Source organism: Euleptes europaea, chromosome 8 (genome assembly GCF_029931775.1).
Source record: "Euleptes europaea isolate rEulEur1 chromosome 8, rEulEur1.hap1, whole genome shotgun sequence".
In the NCBI taxonomy this organism is placed as follows: Eukaryota; Metazoa; Chordata; class Lepidosauria; order Squamata; family Sphaerodactylidae; genus Euleptes; species Euleptes europaea.
Genome location: NC_079319.1, coordinates 10,778,978 through 10,798,619, shown reverse-complemented (window position 1 = coordinate 10,798,619; position 19,642 = coordinate 10,778,978). Strand labels below are relative to the sequence as shown.

The 19,642-nt window shown below is 45.7% G+C and overlaps 1 protein-coding gene across 1 annotated transcript in view; it reads left to right on the top strand.

Moving 5' to 3' along the window:
• The first annotated feature begins 470 nt into the window (after positions 1 to 470).
• Positions 471 to 19,642, top strand: part of EFR3A (EFR3 homolog A) — a 59,760-nt gene continuing 40,588 nt past the window's right edge. The window contains exons 1-5 of the mRNA XM_056854119.1: positions 471 to 549; positions 6,264 to 6,340; positions 9,147 to 9,274; positions 13,145 to 13,295; positions 17,288 to 17,409. Coding sequence (XP_056710097.1) covers positions 537 to 549; positions 6,264 to 6,340; positions 9,147 to 9,274; positions 13,145 to 13,295; positions 17,288 to 17,409 — 491 coding nt within the window. The 5' untranslated portion in view covers positions 471 to 536. The remainder of the gene's footprint in view (positions 550 to 6,263; positions 6,341 to 9,146; positions 9,275 to 13,144; positions 13,296 to 17,287; positions 17,410 to 19,642) is intronic.

Below are 19,642 nucleotides of genomic sequence, written 5' to 3'. Positions count from 1 at the left end.
CTGTAATGAGGGGCATTTCTTTAGCATGTCAATAGCTCTGACATGCTTTCAGTACTGGGGAGGGGCTGTAGTTCAGTGGAAGAGCCTCCGCTTTGCCTGCAGAAGGTCCCAGGTTCAATCCCTGACATTTCCTGTAAAAAAGACCAGGGAGTGATGTGAAAAACCTCTATGTGAGACCCTGGAGATCTGCTGCCAGTCAGTGTAGACAATACTGGACATAGAATCATAAAGTTGGAAGCATGGACCTTGATGGACCAATGGTTAAATTCAGTATAAGGCATCTTTACACTTCACTGGTCTTCTCTTGATTTGAACACTATGCTGTGGTTGAGGTGGGTGGTGGAAATCCTTCTTCCTAGTTGTCCTCGAAGATTACAAGAAACAAGCATCGTGCTTGCGGATTCTGGAATACCAAATTAATTTAACTATTCATTGGATTTTTTCCCTTGTCTTTATAGATCCTTCTTTGCCACCTGGGTTGCCCGTTGATCATCACTTTCACTTCATGCGAACTATTTGCTGCTGGTTTGCAAGTCATGGTCCGGAAAGGTAAATGGCCGGCAATTTATGCAGTGTATGTCTAGGGTTTCATAGCATGAAAGATAAGGTTTCATTGGGTAAATATTTGCATTTTGTAAAGTTGTGGAGCAGAACCATTGCAAGTTTGTTAAGCACAGACCCTGTTCCAGTTAGCTGACTAACAATGAGATCTTTAAAGAAGAAGAAGGAGAAGAAGAGTTGGTTTTTATATGCCGACTTTCTCTACCACTTAAGGGAGACTCAAACCGGCTTACAATCACCTTCCCTTCCCCTCCCCACAACAGACACCCTGTGAGGTAGGTGGGGATGAGAGAGCTCTAACAGAGCTGTAACTTGCCCAAGGTCACCCAGCTGGATTTGTGTGTAAGAGTAGGGAAACAAATCCTGTTCACCAGATTAGCTTTCGCCACTCATGTGGAGGAGTGGGGAATCAAACCCGGCTCTCCAGATCAGAGTCCACCGCTCCAAACCACTGCTCTTAACCAATACACCCTTCCAAGCTCATTATCTTCAATGGATTTAGAAGAGTTTAACGCTGTTCAGGACTGCCGTGCAAATGGATTTGCTTTTCGTGGTACAAATGCCTCTTTTGAGATATTCAAGGAAGCACAACAACTTACAGTTCCATAAAGAAAGGGTGTCCTAGGAGGTTGAATGTTCATTATGGGCTGGATCCTATGAATCTGCTCTGCTGTTGGCAGAATCTTCCTCAGCCATAAGGATAAGGTGGTGCCACAACAAGGATTCTTGAGCCGGAAGAAAGCTCCATCACCATTAGCCCAGCACAGGCTCCAACCCTTTATTTTTGTTCTGCAGAAAATGGGATTCAGAATCCAATACAAATGACAATTCTTGATACAAAAGGCTCTTAGGGAATGGATTTGAAGGGGAGGGGCTGTGGCTCTGTGGAAGAGCCTCTGCTTTAGATGCAAAAGGTCCCAGGTTCAATCTCTTGCATTTCCAGTTAAAAGAACCAGGCAGTAGGTGGTGTGAAGACCCTCTGTCTGAGACCCAGGAGAGTTGCTGCCAGTCAGAGTAGTCAAGACCGATCTCGGTAGACCGTTCTAGATAGAACAACTCTTGCTCTGTATAAAGTAGTTTTATCTGTTCATTAGTTAAGACTCAGGGTTGTGGCTTGGTGGAGGAGCATCTGCTTGGCATGAAGACGGTCTCAGGTTCAATCCCCAGCATTTCCAGTGAAAAGGACCAGGATGTAGGTGATGTGAAAGACCTCTAACAAAGACCCCGGAGAGCCGCTGCCAGTCTTTGTAGACAATACCAATCTTGGTGAACTGATGGTCTGGTTCAATATAAGGCAGCTTCATAGGTATATGTATACACATACCAGCATGGTGTAGTGGTTAAGAGCGGTGGAATCTAATCTAGAGAACCGAGTTTAATTCCCCGCTTCTCCACATGAGCGGTGGACTCTAATCTGGGGAACCGGATTGGTTTCCCCTCTCCTGCACATGAAGCCTGCTGGGTGACCTTGGGCTAGTGACAGTTCTCTCCGAACTCTCTCAGCCCCACCTACCTCACAAGGTGCTTGTTGTGGGGAGAGGAAGGGAAGGCAATTGTAAGCCGGTTTGACTCTCCTTAAAGGTGGGGAAAATCAGGGTATAAAAACCAACTCTTCTTCCTCTTCCTCTACTACTACTACTATTACTACTTCTACTGGTACTACTGCTACTACTACTACATGGATCTAGCTAAAGTGGAGGGGTGCCTGCCTCATTCTGGTGGTAGTTGAAAACTGGAGGGGGGAAAGTTATATTGACTATAAAAGAACCCAGCTAATTTTCGTCACATAAATAACATTTTTTGGCCATTCAGTCTTCAATATGTCTAAGACAGCGTCTTCGAATCTGGCCCTCCTATCACTGTTTGCCCCGCCCAATGGCATGCCAGCAGCTGGGTTGCACCCAACCGCAATCCCATGCAGAAAGGAAGCATTTTAAGCCTTGCACTCAACGATACCGTTCAGAGCTGAGAGATGTACACGTTCACAAGCAAGCGCAGACATTTGGAACCTTTCGTTCTTTAGCCTCTGGCAAACTTCAGCGCGGAGACACAGGCTGTTCCAGACGCAGCTTGCTTCTGTGGATGTCGCTGTAAACAGCAAGGGGGGGGGAGAGCGTTTAAAAAAAGAAAAGCAGACTTGCTGTTGAGATGGAAATATTATGCCAAAAGTGAGACGAGGGAGCGCAAACTGGTCTGTCATTCTGTTAACCTCCCAGGTGAGCTTGGCAGCCTGCTGAAGCGGGGTGGCGGGGAGAATCCAGATCAGAAAATCAAAGGGTGTTTGGAATACCTTAGTACCGTTGAAAGGAATGGTGGAGAAGCCTGTAGCCCTTCAAATAGTCCTCAGCGCGATGGTGGAAGAATTTGTGTTTAAGAAACTATAGTGCTGGCTGTGGCATAACGTTGCTTCTGGTTAAAAAAAGAACCTGGAAGTGACATAGGGTAGCTCTAGGAATTGCCACAAGCTCCATGGTTTTACCATAGAGTTTCTGGCGATTCCTAGAGCTACCCTTTTTTTTTAACCAGAAGTGACATAATGTCAAATCTGATGTCGTGGCCCCTCCCCATATCCCATCCACAGTCCTCCCACCAGGCACTTCTTACTTTCAAACAATAATTTATGTAATGTGTGGCAAGTCCTTCTGAAGGTGGAATGGGGGGAAGGTCTCACAAATGCTTGAACCGCAGAATGATTCTTCCACGCTGAAGCCATCTCTATTAAAATTAAAGTGACCATTGTTGGAATGAGTATGCTTGCCAGTGTGGTGTAGTGGTTAAGAGCTTTGACTCTCAAAAATTTATACCCTGGAAATCTTGCTGGTCATAAGAACTTAAGAAAAGCCATGCTGGATCAGACCAAGGCCCATCAAGTCCAGCAGTCTGTTCACACAGTGGCCAACCAGGTGCCTCTAAGAAGCCCACAAACAAGACGACTGCAGCAGCATTGTCCTGCCTGTGTTCCACAGCGCCTAATATAACAGGCATGCTTTTCTGATCCTGGAGAGAATAGGTACGTGTCATGACTAGTATTCATTTTGACTAGTAGCCATGGATAGCCCTCTCCTCCATGAACATGTCCACTCCCCTCTTAAAGCCTTCCAAATTGGCAGCCATCACCACATCCTGAAGCAGGGAGTTCCACAACTTAACAATTCAAATCCCTATTAAAACGTTTTTGTTAAGGCATTTTCAGCCTTGGGAGTAACTGAGAATGTTTTGTAAGTGGATTTTCTCTTATGCAATATGTGTGCCTCTCCCCATACTGTACTTTTTGGTGAAAACAATATCCTGGAAAGGATAAAATGGCTTTAGGATTAAGCTGTCGGTCCCCCAAACAGCTGGATGGAATCTCATTTTATTTTATTTTAAAGCAACACTTTTGCAATTAAAAACATCTTCATACTTAAACAAAAAGCCCTTTCTTTCTAAATCTATGAAATATTTTTGGTCGAGTGAATACTTTGGTCAAAAGTGAACGGCTGTTTTAATTACCAAAAACAATAAAAACAAATGAGTTATTTTTTAAAAAAAACCACTACAGCCATCTAAAAGGGAGGGGGGAGCTTTTCATCCGTGAAATCTTTGCCTTTTTATAGGTATGTGAAGCATGAAAGCATGACAAGGGCTATTTTTTAATATTGAAGGAGTAGATGACCATTATCGATGGCACATTATTATGCGTTCTGCCTGATGCTTGCCGAACCACCCATGCCGATGGACACTTCCAAAGCCCGTAATATTCTTCTGCCTGAGCCAATAACCTTGGGGTCACCTTGCCCAGAGCTAGGCTGCCTTAATTGAAGCCATCATGTATAGCTTGTGAAATTTTATCATTGTGTAACCTGACAGCAATGATAAGATGCGATCTTAGAATGAATCCCATTAATTGTCACCTTAATCTAAGGTTAGCAGCTTTCCCTCTCTTTCTTCCTTTTTGAAAAAAATCTTGAATGGGAAAATTTCAGTAAGCAATCTTATCTTTTTGGCGTTCTTCCAACCACTTCCAAGCTGTTTATCTGAGAGCAGCTGAGAGAACATTTCAGTAAGAAGAAGAAGAGTTTGGTTTTTATACCCCACTTTTCTCTACCTTTAAGGAGTCTCAAAGTGGCTCACAATTGCCTTCCCTTCATCTCACCATAAAAGGCACCTTGGGAGGTATGTGGGGCTGATCAGGGTTGTTTTATAAGAAGAAGAGTTGGTTTTTATTTGCCAACTTTCTCTACCACTTAAGGCAGAATCAAACTGGTTTACAATCACCTTCCCTTCCCCTCCCCACAACCAACACCCTGTGAGGTAGGTGGGGCTGAGAGAGCTCTAAGAGAGCTGTAATTAGCCCAAGGTCACTCAGTTGACTTCATGTGTAGGAGGGGGAAACCAACCTGGTTCTCCAGATTAGAGTCCGCCGCTCATCTGGAGGAGTGGGGAATCACACCCGGTTCTCCAGATTAGAGTCCATAGCTCATGTGGAGGAGTGGGGAATCAAACCCGGTTCTCCAGATTAAAGTTTGCCGCTCCTAGCCACTACACCACACTGGCTCTCTGTGGCCCAGAGGGGTCACCGACCCCCATCTCCCTGGCTGGGAGGTTGCATAGAGGAGCTGATAGAGTGGGAAGTGCCAGTGATGAACACAGTGAACTTTCCCAAGCCTGGCAGCAGGACAAGCCAATGGGATGACTGTGTCCCAGGACCGATGCTTAGCGTTGCCAACTCTGGATTTGGATACTCTTGGAGATTTTGGGGTGGAGCCTAAGGAGAGCAGATCACCCTCCAAAAACTCCAGAGGACATGTAGGTCTCCCCAGGTCTACAGAGGACCTGATCTCTGTTGTCTGGAGATCCATTGCGATTCTGGGAGACCTCCAGGTAGGGTTGCCAGCTCCGGGTTGGGAAATACCTGTAGATTTTGGGGATGGAGCCTGAGGGGGGCAGGGTTTGGGGAGGGGAGGGACTTCAGTGCCATAGAGTCCATTTGTCGAAGCGGCCATTTTCTCCAGATGAACTGATCTCTATCGGCTGCCGACCAGTTGTAATAGCAGGAGATCTCCAGCTAATTCCTGGAGGTTGGTAACCCTAGTACAAGGGCAGGAAAGAAAGGTGACATCCATAAGTCACTCTTTATGCATTTAATTAATAAGTGAGAGAGAGATGATATGAGTGTGTGTGTATGTATGTGTATATATTATTTTTTAACAGAACATTCGTAGTCCAGGCCGAATTCTTCGAATAATACTTTTTGTAGTCCAGGTTGAATTCTCGTTTGAACTTCATACCATTCCGCAGGGCCTGTAAAATATGTTCGGCCAGGCATACGGTTGAGGACAGTGACGGTTTCCATTGGGCGGACCTCCCCTCCTCCTCCCCGCCTCTGGTGGTGCTTTACATTATGATTTTATTGGTGGTATGGTTCCCTGATATATTGTTATTGCTGCTGTGATTGAGGGTGCCATTTTTAAAAATCAGACCATTGTTGACAATTTTATTGTAATGTTAAAACTGCTTTAATCTTAAATGGTTGTAAGACGCTCTGAGCCCAACCGGAAATCCAAGAGAATTAACAAACAAATAAACAATACCTTTTATGGTCCAGGATGAATTCTTCTTGCTGGCATGTCCCACTTTTTTTGCAGTTTCATTTGGTTCTTTCCATTTCATCTGCTAATTGCTCGTCTGTCTTCTGGATCATTCCTTTCCCCCCACCCCAGGAGTCTGCTGTTGCTGTGCTGCACTGCGCCCCCGCTTCAAACGTCTGGTGGATAACATCTTCCCTGAAGACCCCAAAGTAAGTGATGTGATTCACAAGCCAGGTGGGCCGGAACGGGTCACAATCCCCAAGGCTGCTCCAGCGTGGTGTGGTGCTTATGAGCGGCAGACACTAATCTGGTGAACCGGGTTGGTTTCCCCACTCCTCCACATGAAGCCAGCTGGGTGACCTTGGGCTAGTCACAGCTGCCTTAGAGCTATCTCGGCACCACCTACCTTTCAGGGTGTCTGTTGTGGGGAGGGGAAGGGAAGGGGATTGTAAATCAGTTTGATTCTTCCTTGTAGTAGAGAAAATTGGGTATAAAAACCAGCTCTTCTTATTCTTCTAAAAAGAAAAGATAGAGTTTTGTAGAGTGAAGCCTTAAACATGAAAGCAACAATTTTAGAGGTAAATACAGTGTTATGGTTGGAGTGTTGGTCTAGGACCAGGGAGACCCAGGTTCGAATCCACACTCTGCCGTAGAATTTTGCTGGGTGACCTTGCATCACTCATACACAGGGTAACCTACCTCCCAGGGTTGTTGTGAGGAGGAGAGGAGAAAGGTCATATGCCACCCTGTGCTCCTTGGAAGGAGGGTGGGATACAGATGGATAGCAGCAGGCGCTTTCATTTGCTGAGGCATTTCATCCTTCTTGCAGTCTAGTCGGCTTGTCTGCAGCTAGTTGTCTCCCTTTTTCCCCCTCAAGTTGAGTATGTTCATTTGCTTCCATAAACATTGGTCTTCAGTTGGTGGGTTGCTCCCTGACGCAGCAGATAGCGCAGGTGTTCATAATTCCATTGTAATCTCACCATGATTCCAAGGAGCTCAGCGTAGCATACCTAGTTCTTCTAAGAGAGAATGACCAGTTCAAGATTACCCAGTGAACTTCAGGGATGAATAAAGATTTGAACCCCTGTCACCGATAGTGCTGAGCAGACAACCCATCCATGCATCGATGCACTACGTTTTGTCTAACCGCATGTTGACTCTTGGTTTTCCTGGAAGTGGCGTCATACTGCCCTTGAACATATGAAGCTGTCTTACACTAAATCCGACCCTTGGTCCATCAAAGACAGTATTGTCTACTCAAGACCTGCAGCGGCTCTCCAGGGTGTCAGGTAGAGGTCTTTCACATCACCTACTTGCCTAGTCTCTTTAACTGGAGATGTCGGGGATTGAACCTGGTTTTTACAGTTTGAGAGCGACTGATGGACAGCAAACTCCATACAAAGTCTCAAATGTTGTAAATTATTATCCTTTTGACTATCTGCAATGACTAATGATTCAGCAACCTTCCTTTGCTTTCACATTGAGCCCTGTGGAGTATTGTGGTTTTAATTAGTTTGTTCCTCGTCTTCCAGAAGCACTCCGTCAATTTTTTCCCCTAATTCATTGGAAGTATATGTTATCGGCCGTGCTAATTTGCATCTCCTGCATTTGCACAATTTAATTTTGCCCTGCGGGAATCTGAATTTTTTTTCTTTTTAATGAATACTTTGTTTTCTGTTCAGAACTAAGTCGAGCAATCAAATGCTTGGTAAAATGTGAGTGCCAGATGCATGCCTTTAATGCTTCTCTTGTAAAAAAAAAAAGTTCTTCATCAGTAACACAGGTGACCATGTGTTGGCTCTGTGGGGGTCAAGAATAGGGACCGGAGGGATAAGAGAATCAGGACCTTCCCCTTGCAGATAATTCTATTTATTTATTTAGATCTCTTCACCCCATTTGTCTTCACAACAGGGACCCAAAGCAGCCTACAGCATTGTTCTCCACTTCTCCAGTTTGTCACCCAGCAATTTACCACGGCAAAGTGGGGATTTGAACTTGGGTCTCCCGGACACTGGTGGTGGAAATGCTGTCATGGTGCAGCTGACTTATGGTGGCTCCATAGGGTTTGCAAAGCAAGAGGCAAACAGAGGGGGTTTGCCATTGCTTGCCTCTGCATAGCAACCCTAGTCTTCCTTGGTGGTCCCCCATCCAAGTCCAAACCAGGCCTGAGCCTGCTTTGCTTCTGAGATCTGATGAGATCAGATTAGCCTGGGCCATCCAGGTCAGGGTGGTGACCCCGTCAGGCTTTCAAGGCAAGAGATGTTCATAGGTGGTGTGCCATTGTCTGCTTCTGCATAGCAACCCTGGGCCAGCATTGTGTAGTGGTTAACAGTGGTGGTTTGGAGTGGTGGACTCTGATCTGGAGAACCAGGTTTGGTTCCACACTCCTCCACATGAGCAGTGGGGGCTAATCTGGGGAACTGGATTTGTTTTCCCACTTCTCCACATGAAGGCATCTAGGTGACCTTGGGCTAGCCACACTCTCAGCCTCACCTACCTCACAAGGTGTCTGCTGTGGGGAGAGGACGGGAAGTTGATTGTCAGCCAGTTTGATTCTTCCTTAAGTGGTAGAGAAAGCTGGCATATAAAAACCAACTACTACTACTCTTCTTCATGGTCTCCCATCCAAGTACTAACCAGTGCAACCTTCTTAGCTTCTGAGATTGGAAGAGATTGGGCTAGCTGAGGTCTTAGTCCACAACTGGGCAATTTTGGCTCAATGCCCTTAATCTTGTTGCCCCCTAGCATTTTTCTAGCCCTCTATCTTCCAAGGACAAGGGTTTTGAAAGTCCTTCTCTTAAAACTCCTGTAGTGCAGACAGCCACTGTCGAGCAGAGTAGACAATACGGACTTTAATGGACTGGTGGTCTGATGCAACGTAAGGCATCTTCATGTGTCATTTTCATTGTCTGTGAAGCTTTTGCTAATTAATATCTAGCCGTTGCAGCAGATGTATCAGCTTGTTTGCCGATGATTAAAAAGAAACCTGATTGATGCCTTCTTTTTAACAATTAGGATGGGCTTGTCAAAGCTGATATGGAGAAGCTGACGTTCTACGCAGTGTCGGCTCCCGAGAAGCTCGATCGAATTGGCACTTACTTAGCCGAACGGCTGAGCCGGGATGTTGTCAGGCACCGTTACGGGTAAGGTTGCTTCTCTGATGCTGTCTTGCCGACTGTTTTGTAATTTACCCGGCGCGGAGCTAGGACCCTAGTGGAAAGGAACAATATCCGTATATTAGGCTTGGATCTACCTTAATTTTCCTGCAGGTGCAAGGATTTCTGCCTGTGGAATGTGACCTCACCTTCCCTTCCTCCCCCCATGTCATAACAAAATGCCCTCTGAAATTCTGTCCCTGTTGGGGGGCATTTTGAGTTGCTGCAGGAAGGGGTAGAAGAGAAAAACATACTCTCTGGGCGGAAGTCTTTTGCACCCACAGGAAAACTCGAGTGGATGCAAGCCTTACCTTTAAGTGATCCATAACACTGACGGAACGCAGCCATCAAATTCTAACCCAGGGGTGTCAAACTCAATAGTTACGAGGGCTGTCTCAGCTGATGCAATTAGGTTTCTATAAGCTTATAGATCAGGGATGACAAACATATGGCCCGAGGGCCAGATCCAGCCCCTTGAGAGCTCTTATCTGGCCCGTGAGCCAGCCGAGGCAGCCACCACCCCCAGTTCTGATCTGGGCTGGTGAGGCATGGCCTGGCCCAACCAAAGAGACATTTATGCCATATCCAGCCCTCGTAACCAGTAAGTTTGATACCCCGGTTATAGATGCTTTTTAAAATTTTACAAGTAGTTAAAACGTCCTGACATCAAGAAACAACTATGGCCCAACAGTGGCTGTACCAGCATTGAATGGTGTTTGGATAGATGGATGTCTTGAGGTTGGAACCCCACATAGTTGATGACCTCTAAGTCTACCATTAGGTGCCCATGAGTTCTAATATGACAGGAGAGGAAGAGAAAGATCTCTCTGTCTGCTTTGTCCACCCACGCACAATTTTATAAACCTCTACCACCTCCCCTAAGTTGTCTTTTTTCTAAACTACAAAAAGCCTCCAACTCCTTGAGCTTTGCTGGTGGTCTGACGCAGTATAAGGCAGCTTTGTGTGAACTGGCGTGATGTAGTGGTTAAGAGCAGTGGAGTCTAATCTGGAGGACCGGGTTTGATTCCTCACTCCTCCACATGAGCGGTGAACTCTCAGCTGGTGAACTTGGATGGTTTCCCCACTCCTCCACATGAAGCCAGATGGGTAACCGTGGGCTAGTCACAGTTCTCTTAGAACTGTCTCAGCCTCACCTACCTCACAAGGTCTCTATTATGGGGAGAGGAAGGGAAGGTGATTGTAAGCTGGTTTGATTCTTCTTAAAAGGTAGAGAAAGTTGGCATATAAAAACCAACTCTTCTTCTTCTTCTGAAGTTGTTCCAACCTCCTTGTAATTTCAGCCGCTACCTTCCGCATTTTTCCCATCTCTGTGATATTAGTTTTTGAAGTAGTGGAGCCACATCTGTATGCAGGATCCGAAGAGCAGCACACACAGTAGAGTTGCCAACCTCCAGACGGTAGCTGGAGAGCACCTGGAGTTACAACTGATCTCCAGGCTATAGAGATCAGTTCCTCTGGAGAAAATGGCAGCTTTGGAAGGGGGACTCTATGGCATTATACCCTGCTGAGGTCCCTCCCCAAACCCCACCCCAGGCTCCACCCACAAAATCTCCCAGAATTTCCCAACCCAAAGCTGGCCACTCTAGCACACAGATTTCTATAAAGTCATTACAGTATTGACCCCCCCTCCTTATTTCTTTCCTAAGAACCCTAATGATGGAACTTGCTGTTTTTCCACTGCTGCTAAATCTAAAGTTGCATTTAGTTTGATCGGGGCCCAATACATTTCAGGTTATTTGCTCTGCAATCAATGGTCCTCAACTTTTTTTTTTTACTAACTCATCCCATTGATTTCAGTGGGAATTAGATGAGATTATCCTTTAATTGCATCCGTGTAATTATAGTTAGTCATTTCCTCTAAGTCTTTCCTTTAAAAAAATATATCACTGTGGGTTTTGTACTTTGTTCGCCCTCTGCGTGAAAAGTTTTGAATTGGTTTATGGCTTGATCCATTCCATGCTTATTTAAAGTCAGATGCAGATCACGGTAAGTTCTGTGAGCAAATATTGATATCAGAATGGATACGGGAGCAAAAGAATGCGTTTTTCCCTTACAAATTGGCCGTACACAACCTGCTTGTCGGTATAACAGACAATCTGACAGACCTTATAGTTCTGTCCAAGACATTATCGTTCTGTTGATGAGGGCTGTTATCTTGAACCTTCCTTATGGCTGATTCCATACAATTTACTTCAGGGGGAAACATATCAGTGGATGAATATTGTAAATTCTTGTGCAGGGGGAGAAACAGAAGCTGGATATGCGATCTACCGCACCAAGCTAGTGAGGGTTTCAGAACTGCTGTGGAATGGGTTATTCCGTTGTGTAACCAAACAGTACATCCAGTTGTGTGCAATGGAGTAAAAATACACCTTCTACATTTGGATGCACATATTATTGTGCATTTGAATGCACACTGCAGAGGAAATGGTAGAGTATCTAGATGACATTTATGCTCTGATGTTCATATATATATATTAAAAAAAGACTGTCCCATCTTGGTTGGGAGAACCACAAGGCTGATTCTGCAGAAAGAAGAAGAAGAGTTAGTTTTTATATGCCGACTTTCTCTGCCACTTAAGGGAGAATCAAACCAGCTTACAATCACCATCCCTTCCTCACAACAGACACCCTATGAGGTAGGTGAGGCTGAGAGAATGTGACTAGCCCAAGGTCACCCAGCTGGCTTCATGTAGAGGAGTGGGGAAACGAACCCGGTTCACCAGATTAGCTTCCACCGCTCATGTGGAGGAGTAGGGAATCAAACCCGGTTCTCCAGATCAGACTCCACTGCTCCAAACCACTGCTTTTAACCACTACACCACAGAAACAGACACCTTGAACCACGTCTATCTGCAGAGTCAAGAAGCTGGCTAGATACAGCTGCAGAACCTCAGAGAGGTCCAAGGCTAACAACTTGTTCCAACAGAGATGGGCTGATGGGTTTTTTTACATGGTGGGACAGGTCCAGAAAGACCTGTCCAAGCCTCATGCTTGCATTTGGAGTCTCTCACTTCTCCAGTTTCCTAGCTCTCCTTCTCTCTTCTCCAGAGAATGGGGATCAGTGGTTGTGACTTCTGAAGAAGTTGTAAGGACAGGTCTTCAGGGGGTTCTGGTTGAGCTCTTGGAGGGGATGGGCTGGCCCTTCAGGGTTGGAAGTGTTGCTTGCCTCCCAGACGGCTCTTTCCTGGCTTGGTGGCCCTTCACATCTGCCACCTGCTCCTTAATAACATGGCCTGCATAAAGGTCTAGATCGGGCAACCTAAGAAAAGCCCTTCTGGATCAGACCAAGGGCCATCAAGCCAAACAGTCTGTTCACACAGTAGCCAACCAGGTGCCTATAGGAAGCCCATGAACAAGACTGCAGCAGCATTATCCTGCCTGTGTTCGAAAGCACCTAATGTAATGGGCATGCTCCTCTGATCCTGGAGAGAATAGGTGTGCATCATGACTAGTATTCATTTTGACTAGTAGTCATGGATAGCCCTATCCTCCATGAACACATCCACTCCCCTCTTCAAGCCTTCCAAGTTGGCAGCCATCACCACATCCTGGGGAAGGGAGTTCCACAATTTAACGATGTGTTGTGTGAACAAATACTGCCTTTTATCTGTTTTGAATCTCTCACCCTCCAGCTTCAGCAGATGACCCCACGTTCTGTTATTATGAGAGAGGTAGAAAAGCTTCTCCCTGTCCACTCTTTCCATAACATGCATAATTTCATAGACCTCTATCATGTCTCCCCTTAACCTCCTTTTTCATGTGTTCATGTGTGTTTGGCTTGCCAAGTGGGGACATGGCAATGACTTCTGTGGTCTTGATTGTCCATTGGCACAGGTATGTTTTAATAGCTATGGAGGCATTGGACCAGCTTTTGATGGCTTGCCATTCTCAGAGCATTAAACCATTTGTTGAAAGTTTCCTTCATATGGTGGCCAAGCTGCTGGAGTCTGGGGAACCAAAGCTGCAAGTTCTGGGAACCAATTCGGTAAGTAAACTTACTTTAATTAAATTCCAATTCAAACTGACAAAGGCTGAAGTCTCCAGTAATGACTCGTAGTTCACTAAAGGTGTGTGTGACATTTTATCTTGAAGCGTCCTTTGGAAAGGAAATTACTAGGGCTTCCAGCACTGCAAGTTTATAGCAATCTTGCTTTAAACTCATTAATGGGATAGTTAGCTGGTACACTGTTGCGGCTTTTGTACAAAGGTATGAGTGCAGTCCCTCGATCCTAAATATGTTATTTGGAATTAAATTGCAATGTCAGTCAGTGGGATTTCTGAGAATCAAACTAAACAATTAGGAGAATCAAGTGGAGCAGCGTGGTGTAGTGGTTAAGAGCGGTGGTTTGGAGCGGTGGATTCTAATCTGGAGAACTGGGTCGGTTTCCCCACTTCTCCACATGAAGCCTGCTGGGTGACCTTGGGCTAGTCACAGCTGTCTTAGAGCTCTCTCAGCCCCACCTACCTTACAGGGTATCTGTTGTGGAGACGGGAAGGGAAGGTGATTGTAAGCCAGTTTGATTCTTCCTTAAGTGGTAGAGAAAGTCAACTCCTCCTCCTCTTCCTGCTCTTCCTCTTCCTCCTCTTCCTCCTCCTCCAGCATTCTCAGCTGGGGAGAGATGTCCAGCATTGGCTGTTTCCACGCACATGCCTGTTAGTTGGAAACTGTTGGAGAAAAGAAGAAGAGTTGGTTTGTATACACTGACTCTCCAGATAAGGATTCACCGCTCCAAACCACCGCTCTTAACCACTACACCACGCTCTAAGAAACTTGCCTGTTATAGAGAAACTGGTATCTTTAGCTCTTTATTTGATTGGTGGCTTCATACAAGAAAGAAAGAACGACGCTTTATATCTGAAGAACGATGCTTTATCTGAAGGTAGACACAGGGTTGAACTAAGAGAGCAACACTCGGAGAAGCCACCAAAGCAACCTTTGTAGGTTTTTTTGGTGTTCAAACATTTTGTTGCACATGAGGGTGCTTTTGAAGATGAAAACTGAACAAGGGAAAGGTATCTAACATATCTTGGGTCCATGAATGCAGTGAGCATCTCTACTCAAACATTGCAAATTTTCATTTTGCTTCACGTTATTCATAGTTCACCTCACAGGATATGATAATATCATTTTCCATATTTATGGAAGTCTTTCCCATAGCAACGCAAGAGCTGGTAAAGCCGTGCAAAACGGGGGGAACAAACAACTGCTAAGTAGCTGGCTTGCAGCCTCATGGATCAGATTATCCCCCCACCCTTCCGGTGTTATAATTTGGCTATTTCTAGTTTGCCTATTGCTGAGGACGTGTTGGGTGGAAATGAAATAGTCCATGATATATTTTAAAGGTGTGTGTGTGTGTGTGTGATGGAGCCAGTGTGGCATAGTGGTTAAGGTGTCAGACTAAGACATGGAGAACCCAAGTTCAAATCCCCACTTGTGCCATGGAAGCTTGCGGGTTGACCTTGGGCCGGTCACACACTATCATCCCTGACCCTGGCTAGTATTGGGATGGGAGGTCTTCATGATGAAAAGGCAGGCAATGGCAAACCACCTACAAATGTGTCTTGCCCTGAAAACCCTATGGCAGGGGCGTTGAACTCATTTGTTACGAGGGCCAGATATAACATAAATGTTACTAGCCCGGCCATGCCTCGCCAGCCTGGATCGGGATTGGGGGGGGGGCTGCCTCGTGGGCTGGATAAGAGCTCTCAAGGGGCCCGGGACGTATGTTTGACACCCCTGCCCTACGAGGTCACATTAAATCAGCTGTGACTTGACGGCAAAAAAAAAATGTGTGATAGAATATGCATGGGGATAATTTTCTTTGGAATATTTACAGCAGGTCTGAATTTAAAAAGAGCCAGGCTGGATCAGACCAGTGGTCCATCTAGTCCAGCACCCTGTCCCACACAGTGGACAGCCAGTTCCTCTGGAGGGCCATCAGCAAAGCATAGAGGCTTTCTCCTGATGTTGCCTGCTAGCCCTGGTATTCAGAAGTTTACTGCCTCTGAATGTGGAGGTTCCCTTTAGTCACCAGGTCTGGCAGCCACTGATAGACCTCTCCCCCATGAATCTATCTAATCCCCTTTTAAAGCTGTCTGTGCCGGTGGCCATCACTACAATCTCTGGCAGCAAATTCCACGTTTTAATCACTCGGATTTGACTTCATGAATTTCCGAGTCACAAAACAGAAGGATTTGGTTGGCAGATCAACTATAATCCTTCTACACTGCAGTTGGCTGACTCCATTGATTCCTTTCCCTTAAGTGAGATGTCTTCCTCCAACAAAGGACTTTTATGCGTGAGTGTTTCACTTGCTGTCACCCCTCCGACGACTTTGGGTCTTTGTATGGATTATGGAAGCCATTTCTGATGGTCCGAGGTCGCCTCGCTCTCCCCCTGCGTTTCCCCGCATTTTGCCCGCATTTTCAGAGACCTGTTTTATCTCGAATTTGAAAATGTGGGCAAAATGCAGGGAAACTCAGGGGGAGAGCAAGGCGACCTCTGATGGTCGGAAATGGCATGTATAACCCAAACTAAGACCCAAATTTGTTGGAGAGGTGATGGCGAGTGAAACAGCCATGCATAAAAGACCGAAGAGGGAAGTTCCATCAGAAAAAGACTTCTTTCTTAGCAGGAAGCAGAAATGGGACTCAAGCCAGCATGAGTGAAATACAGGGTTTTTGCAGGGGTGGGGGGAGTGGAGTCCTCCTTCTCCCTTAAAAGTTTCTGCTTCTGAAGTTCTTTATAGCCAGAGTGGTGTAGTGGTTAAGAGCGGTGGTTTGGAGAGGCGGACTCTAATCTGGAGAACCAGTTTGATTCCCCACTCCTCCACATGAGGGGCGGACGCTTATCTGGTGAACTGGATTTGTTTCCCCGCTCCTACACAGGAAGCCAGCTGGGTGACCTTGGGCTAGTCACAGCTCTCTCAGCCCCACCTACCTTGCAGGGTGTCTGTTGTGGGGAGGGGAAGAGAAGGTGATTGTAAGCCGGTTTGATTCTCCCTTAAGTGGTAGAGAAAGTCGGCATATGAAAACCAACTCTTCTTCTTATAAAATAACCCTGATTACCTGCTACTACCAATGGAATTGGAGTTATTTTTTCAGCCTGGGGTGGTTGCCTCATTGTACTGTTCTAAAAACAGAGTATTCTCCTCCACAGCGCTTACTCATTTTCAGTCCTGGATATAAGCAATTATTGACCTTTCCTTTGCCAAGCTGGAGGGAGTTATTTGTCAGAAAATAACCTTTGCAAAAAAAAAAAAAGCTATTTCTCTCCGCCTTGCGAGCGGGATGGTGGGGCCAAGCGTTCGCCATATCTCTATTAAAATCTGATAGCCCCCCCCCCTCGAAGCCAGAGATGTTTGCTTTCTGAGGAGGACCGATCAGGCCTGCTGGTTGCTGTTCGGTCATTCCTGCTTCAGCCCAGCAGGCCCGGGGACCAGAAGCAGAGACATAACAGCACACACGAAAGGAACGGGCTGTCCTCACTTTTCCTGAGAAGTCAAACCGTGTGCGAAATTATCGCTAAGCTCCTGGGACCAGATGGAGTCGCTTTTGGTGGGGCACATCTATCCATAAACCACTGTCAATATTTTTTTTTCTGCTTTTCCGTGATGCGTTCATTGGCAGGGGATGGGGGCCGAGCAGAGAAAGATGAGGGAGCAGTTGGAAAGCCGAAGAGGTTGAGCTAAAGACAACAAAAATAAGTGGAATATATTTATTCAGGGTGCACCGATTGGTAATTAAAAACAGAGGGCCTGAGAAATAGGCTTCATTAAAATAACTTCAGACCCAGGTCCTGCTGAGATTTAAAAAAACATATCATACAAAGTTGATGAAACATGAAAATACACAACAAACCATAAAAGATCAGACGTGTTTCGGCCACGGGAGCCTTCTTCAGTGGTCACCACATATACAAGCTTTTAATCATCAATCGATTGATACACTAATTTTCTCCCCCCCCCCTTTCCCTAGTTTGTTAAATTTGCAAACATTGAGGAAGACACGCCTTCGTACCACAGGCGCTACGACTTCTTTGTTTCTCGATTCAGCGCTATGTGCCATGCTTATCATGAAGATCCTGAAGTACAAACTGAGTAAGTAGCAACATATTTGGAATAAATTTTCAATGAAATCATCTTTCTTTCTTTCTTTCTTTCTTTCTTTCTTTCTTTCTTTCTTTCTTTCTTTCTTTCTTTCTTTCTTTCTTTCTTTCTTTCTTTCTTTCTTTCCTTCTTTCTTTCTTTCTTTCTTTCTTTCTTTCTTTCTTCCTTCCTTCCTTCCTTCCTTCCTTCCTTCCTTCCTTCCTTCCTTCCTTCCTTCCTTCCTTCCTTCCTTCCTCTCTCTTCCTCTCTCTTCCTCTCTTTTCCTCTCTCTTTCTTTCTTTCCCAACTACCTTCCCCGTCTCCCCCAGTGACCCCTGCTCTGTTCCCAGAGGAAGGCAAAAAAATCTTCAAGATCCCTGGGCCAAACTGGCCTGGAGGAATATTACTTCCTGGCCCCAAAGTGGCAAGCAGCTCACCCCTTCCTGCCCTCCCTCTCACAATCTGCCTAAATTCATAGTGACTCCAAGAATCAGCATTGCTGTCAGATGGCCATCTAGCCTCTGCTTAAAAGCCTCCAAAGAAGGAGAGCCCACTGCCTCCCGAGGAAGCCTGTTCCACTGAGGAACTGCTCTAACTGTTAGAAAGCTCTTCCTTATGTTTAGCCAAAAACTCTTTTGGTTTAATTTCAACCCGTTGGTTCTGGTCCGACCTTCTGGGGCAACGAAAACCAACTCTGCTCCATCCTCTATATGGCAGCCCTGCAAATGCTTGGAAGATGGCTATCATGTCACCTCTCAATCGTCTCCTCTCCAGGCTAAACATACCCAGCTCCTTCACCTTGGTCTCCAGACCCTTCACCATCTTTGTTGCCCTCCTCTGGACACGCTCCAGCTTGTCTACATCCTTCTTAAATTGCGGTGCCTAAAACTGAACACTGTACTCCAAGTGAGGTCTAACCTGAGCAGAGTAAAGTGATACTATCACTTCATGTGCCCTGCATGCTATACTTCTGTTGATGTGGCCCAAAATCGCATTTGCCTTTTTAGCTACTGCATTACACTGCTGATTCATGTGCAGTGCATGATCTACTAAGACCCCGATCCTCTTTGCATGTGCTTCTACCAAGCCAAGTCTCCCCCATCCTATAATTATGCATTTGATTTTTCCTATCTAAATGCAGAACTTTACACTTATATCTGTTGACATTCATTTTGTTAGTTTTAGCTCAGTTTTCCAGCCTGTCAAGATAATCCTGAATCTTGATTCTGTCTCCTACTGTCTTTACTACCCTATGGTGCTTGTAAGCTGGTAGTGATCTCGTTATACATGCAATGGTTATGTTTTCTAAAGCAGTCCACAAACTGACTTTCATCTCATGTTTTTGCACTAATCTGCCCATAGATGATTGATATACACATTGTTTATGCCATGTTTAAAGACTAATGCCAGCGTGGTGTATTGGTTAGGAGCAGTGGACTCTAATCTGGAAAACCAGGTTTGATTCCCCGCTCCTCCACATGAGCAGCGGACTCTAATCTGGTGAACGGGGGGAAGGGCTGTAGCTCAGTGGTAGAGCATCTGCTTAGCATGCAGAAGGTCCCAGGTTCAATCCCCAGCATCTCCAGTTAAAGGAACTAGGCAAGTAGGTGATATGAAAGACCTCTCTCTGCCTGAGACCCTGGAGAGCCGCTGCCAGTCTGTGTAGACAGTACTTTCTTTGATGGACCAAGGGTCTAATTCAATATAAGGCAGCTTCATGTGTTCACGTGAACCAGGTTGGTTTCCCCGCTCCTCCACATGAAGCCAGCTGGGTGACCTTGGGCTAGTCACAGTTCTCTCTGAACTCTCTCAGCCCCACCTACCTCACATGGAGTCTGTTGTTGGGAGAGGAAGGGAAGGAGATTGTAAGCTGGTTTGATTCTCCATAAAAGGTAGAGAAAATCAACATATAAAAACCAACTCTTTTCTGAAAATGGGGGTAGGGGGGACAGAAAGAAGACTGCTTTCAGGGTCATTACTCCCACCAAGCAACTGCTTGAGATGGCCATAAGAAAAGACAACCAAAATGTAAGATGAATGGATTTTGCGAGAGTTCAAGGAGGTCTACTGGCCAGGTGGTGCTTGTGTCCCAGTACTAACAGAGAGAACAGAAGAATATCCTTTGGCTAGCTGAGGGAGAGAAGCACAGAGAAGAGAAAGAGGGTTTGGGGGTCCCAAAGTTGCGTTGCTTTAGTGACAAAATATCTCAACACACAGCATGTTTCGCATCCTGGTTTCTTGACAT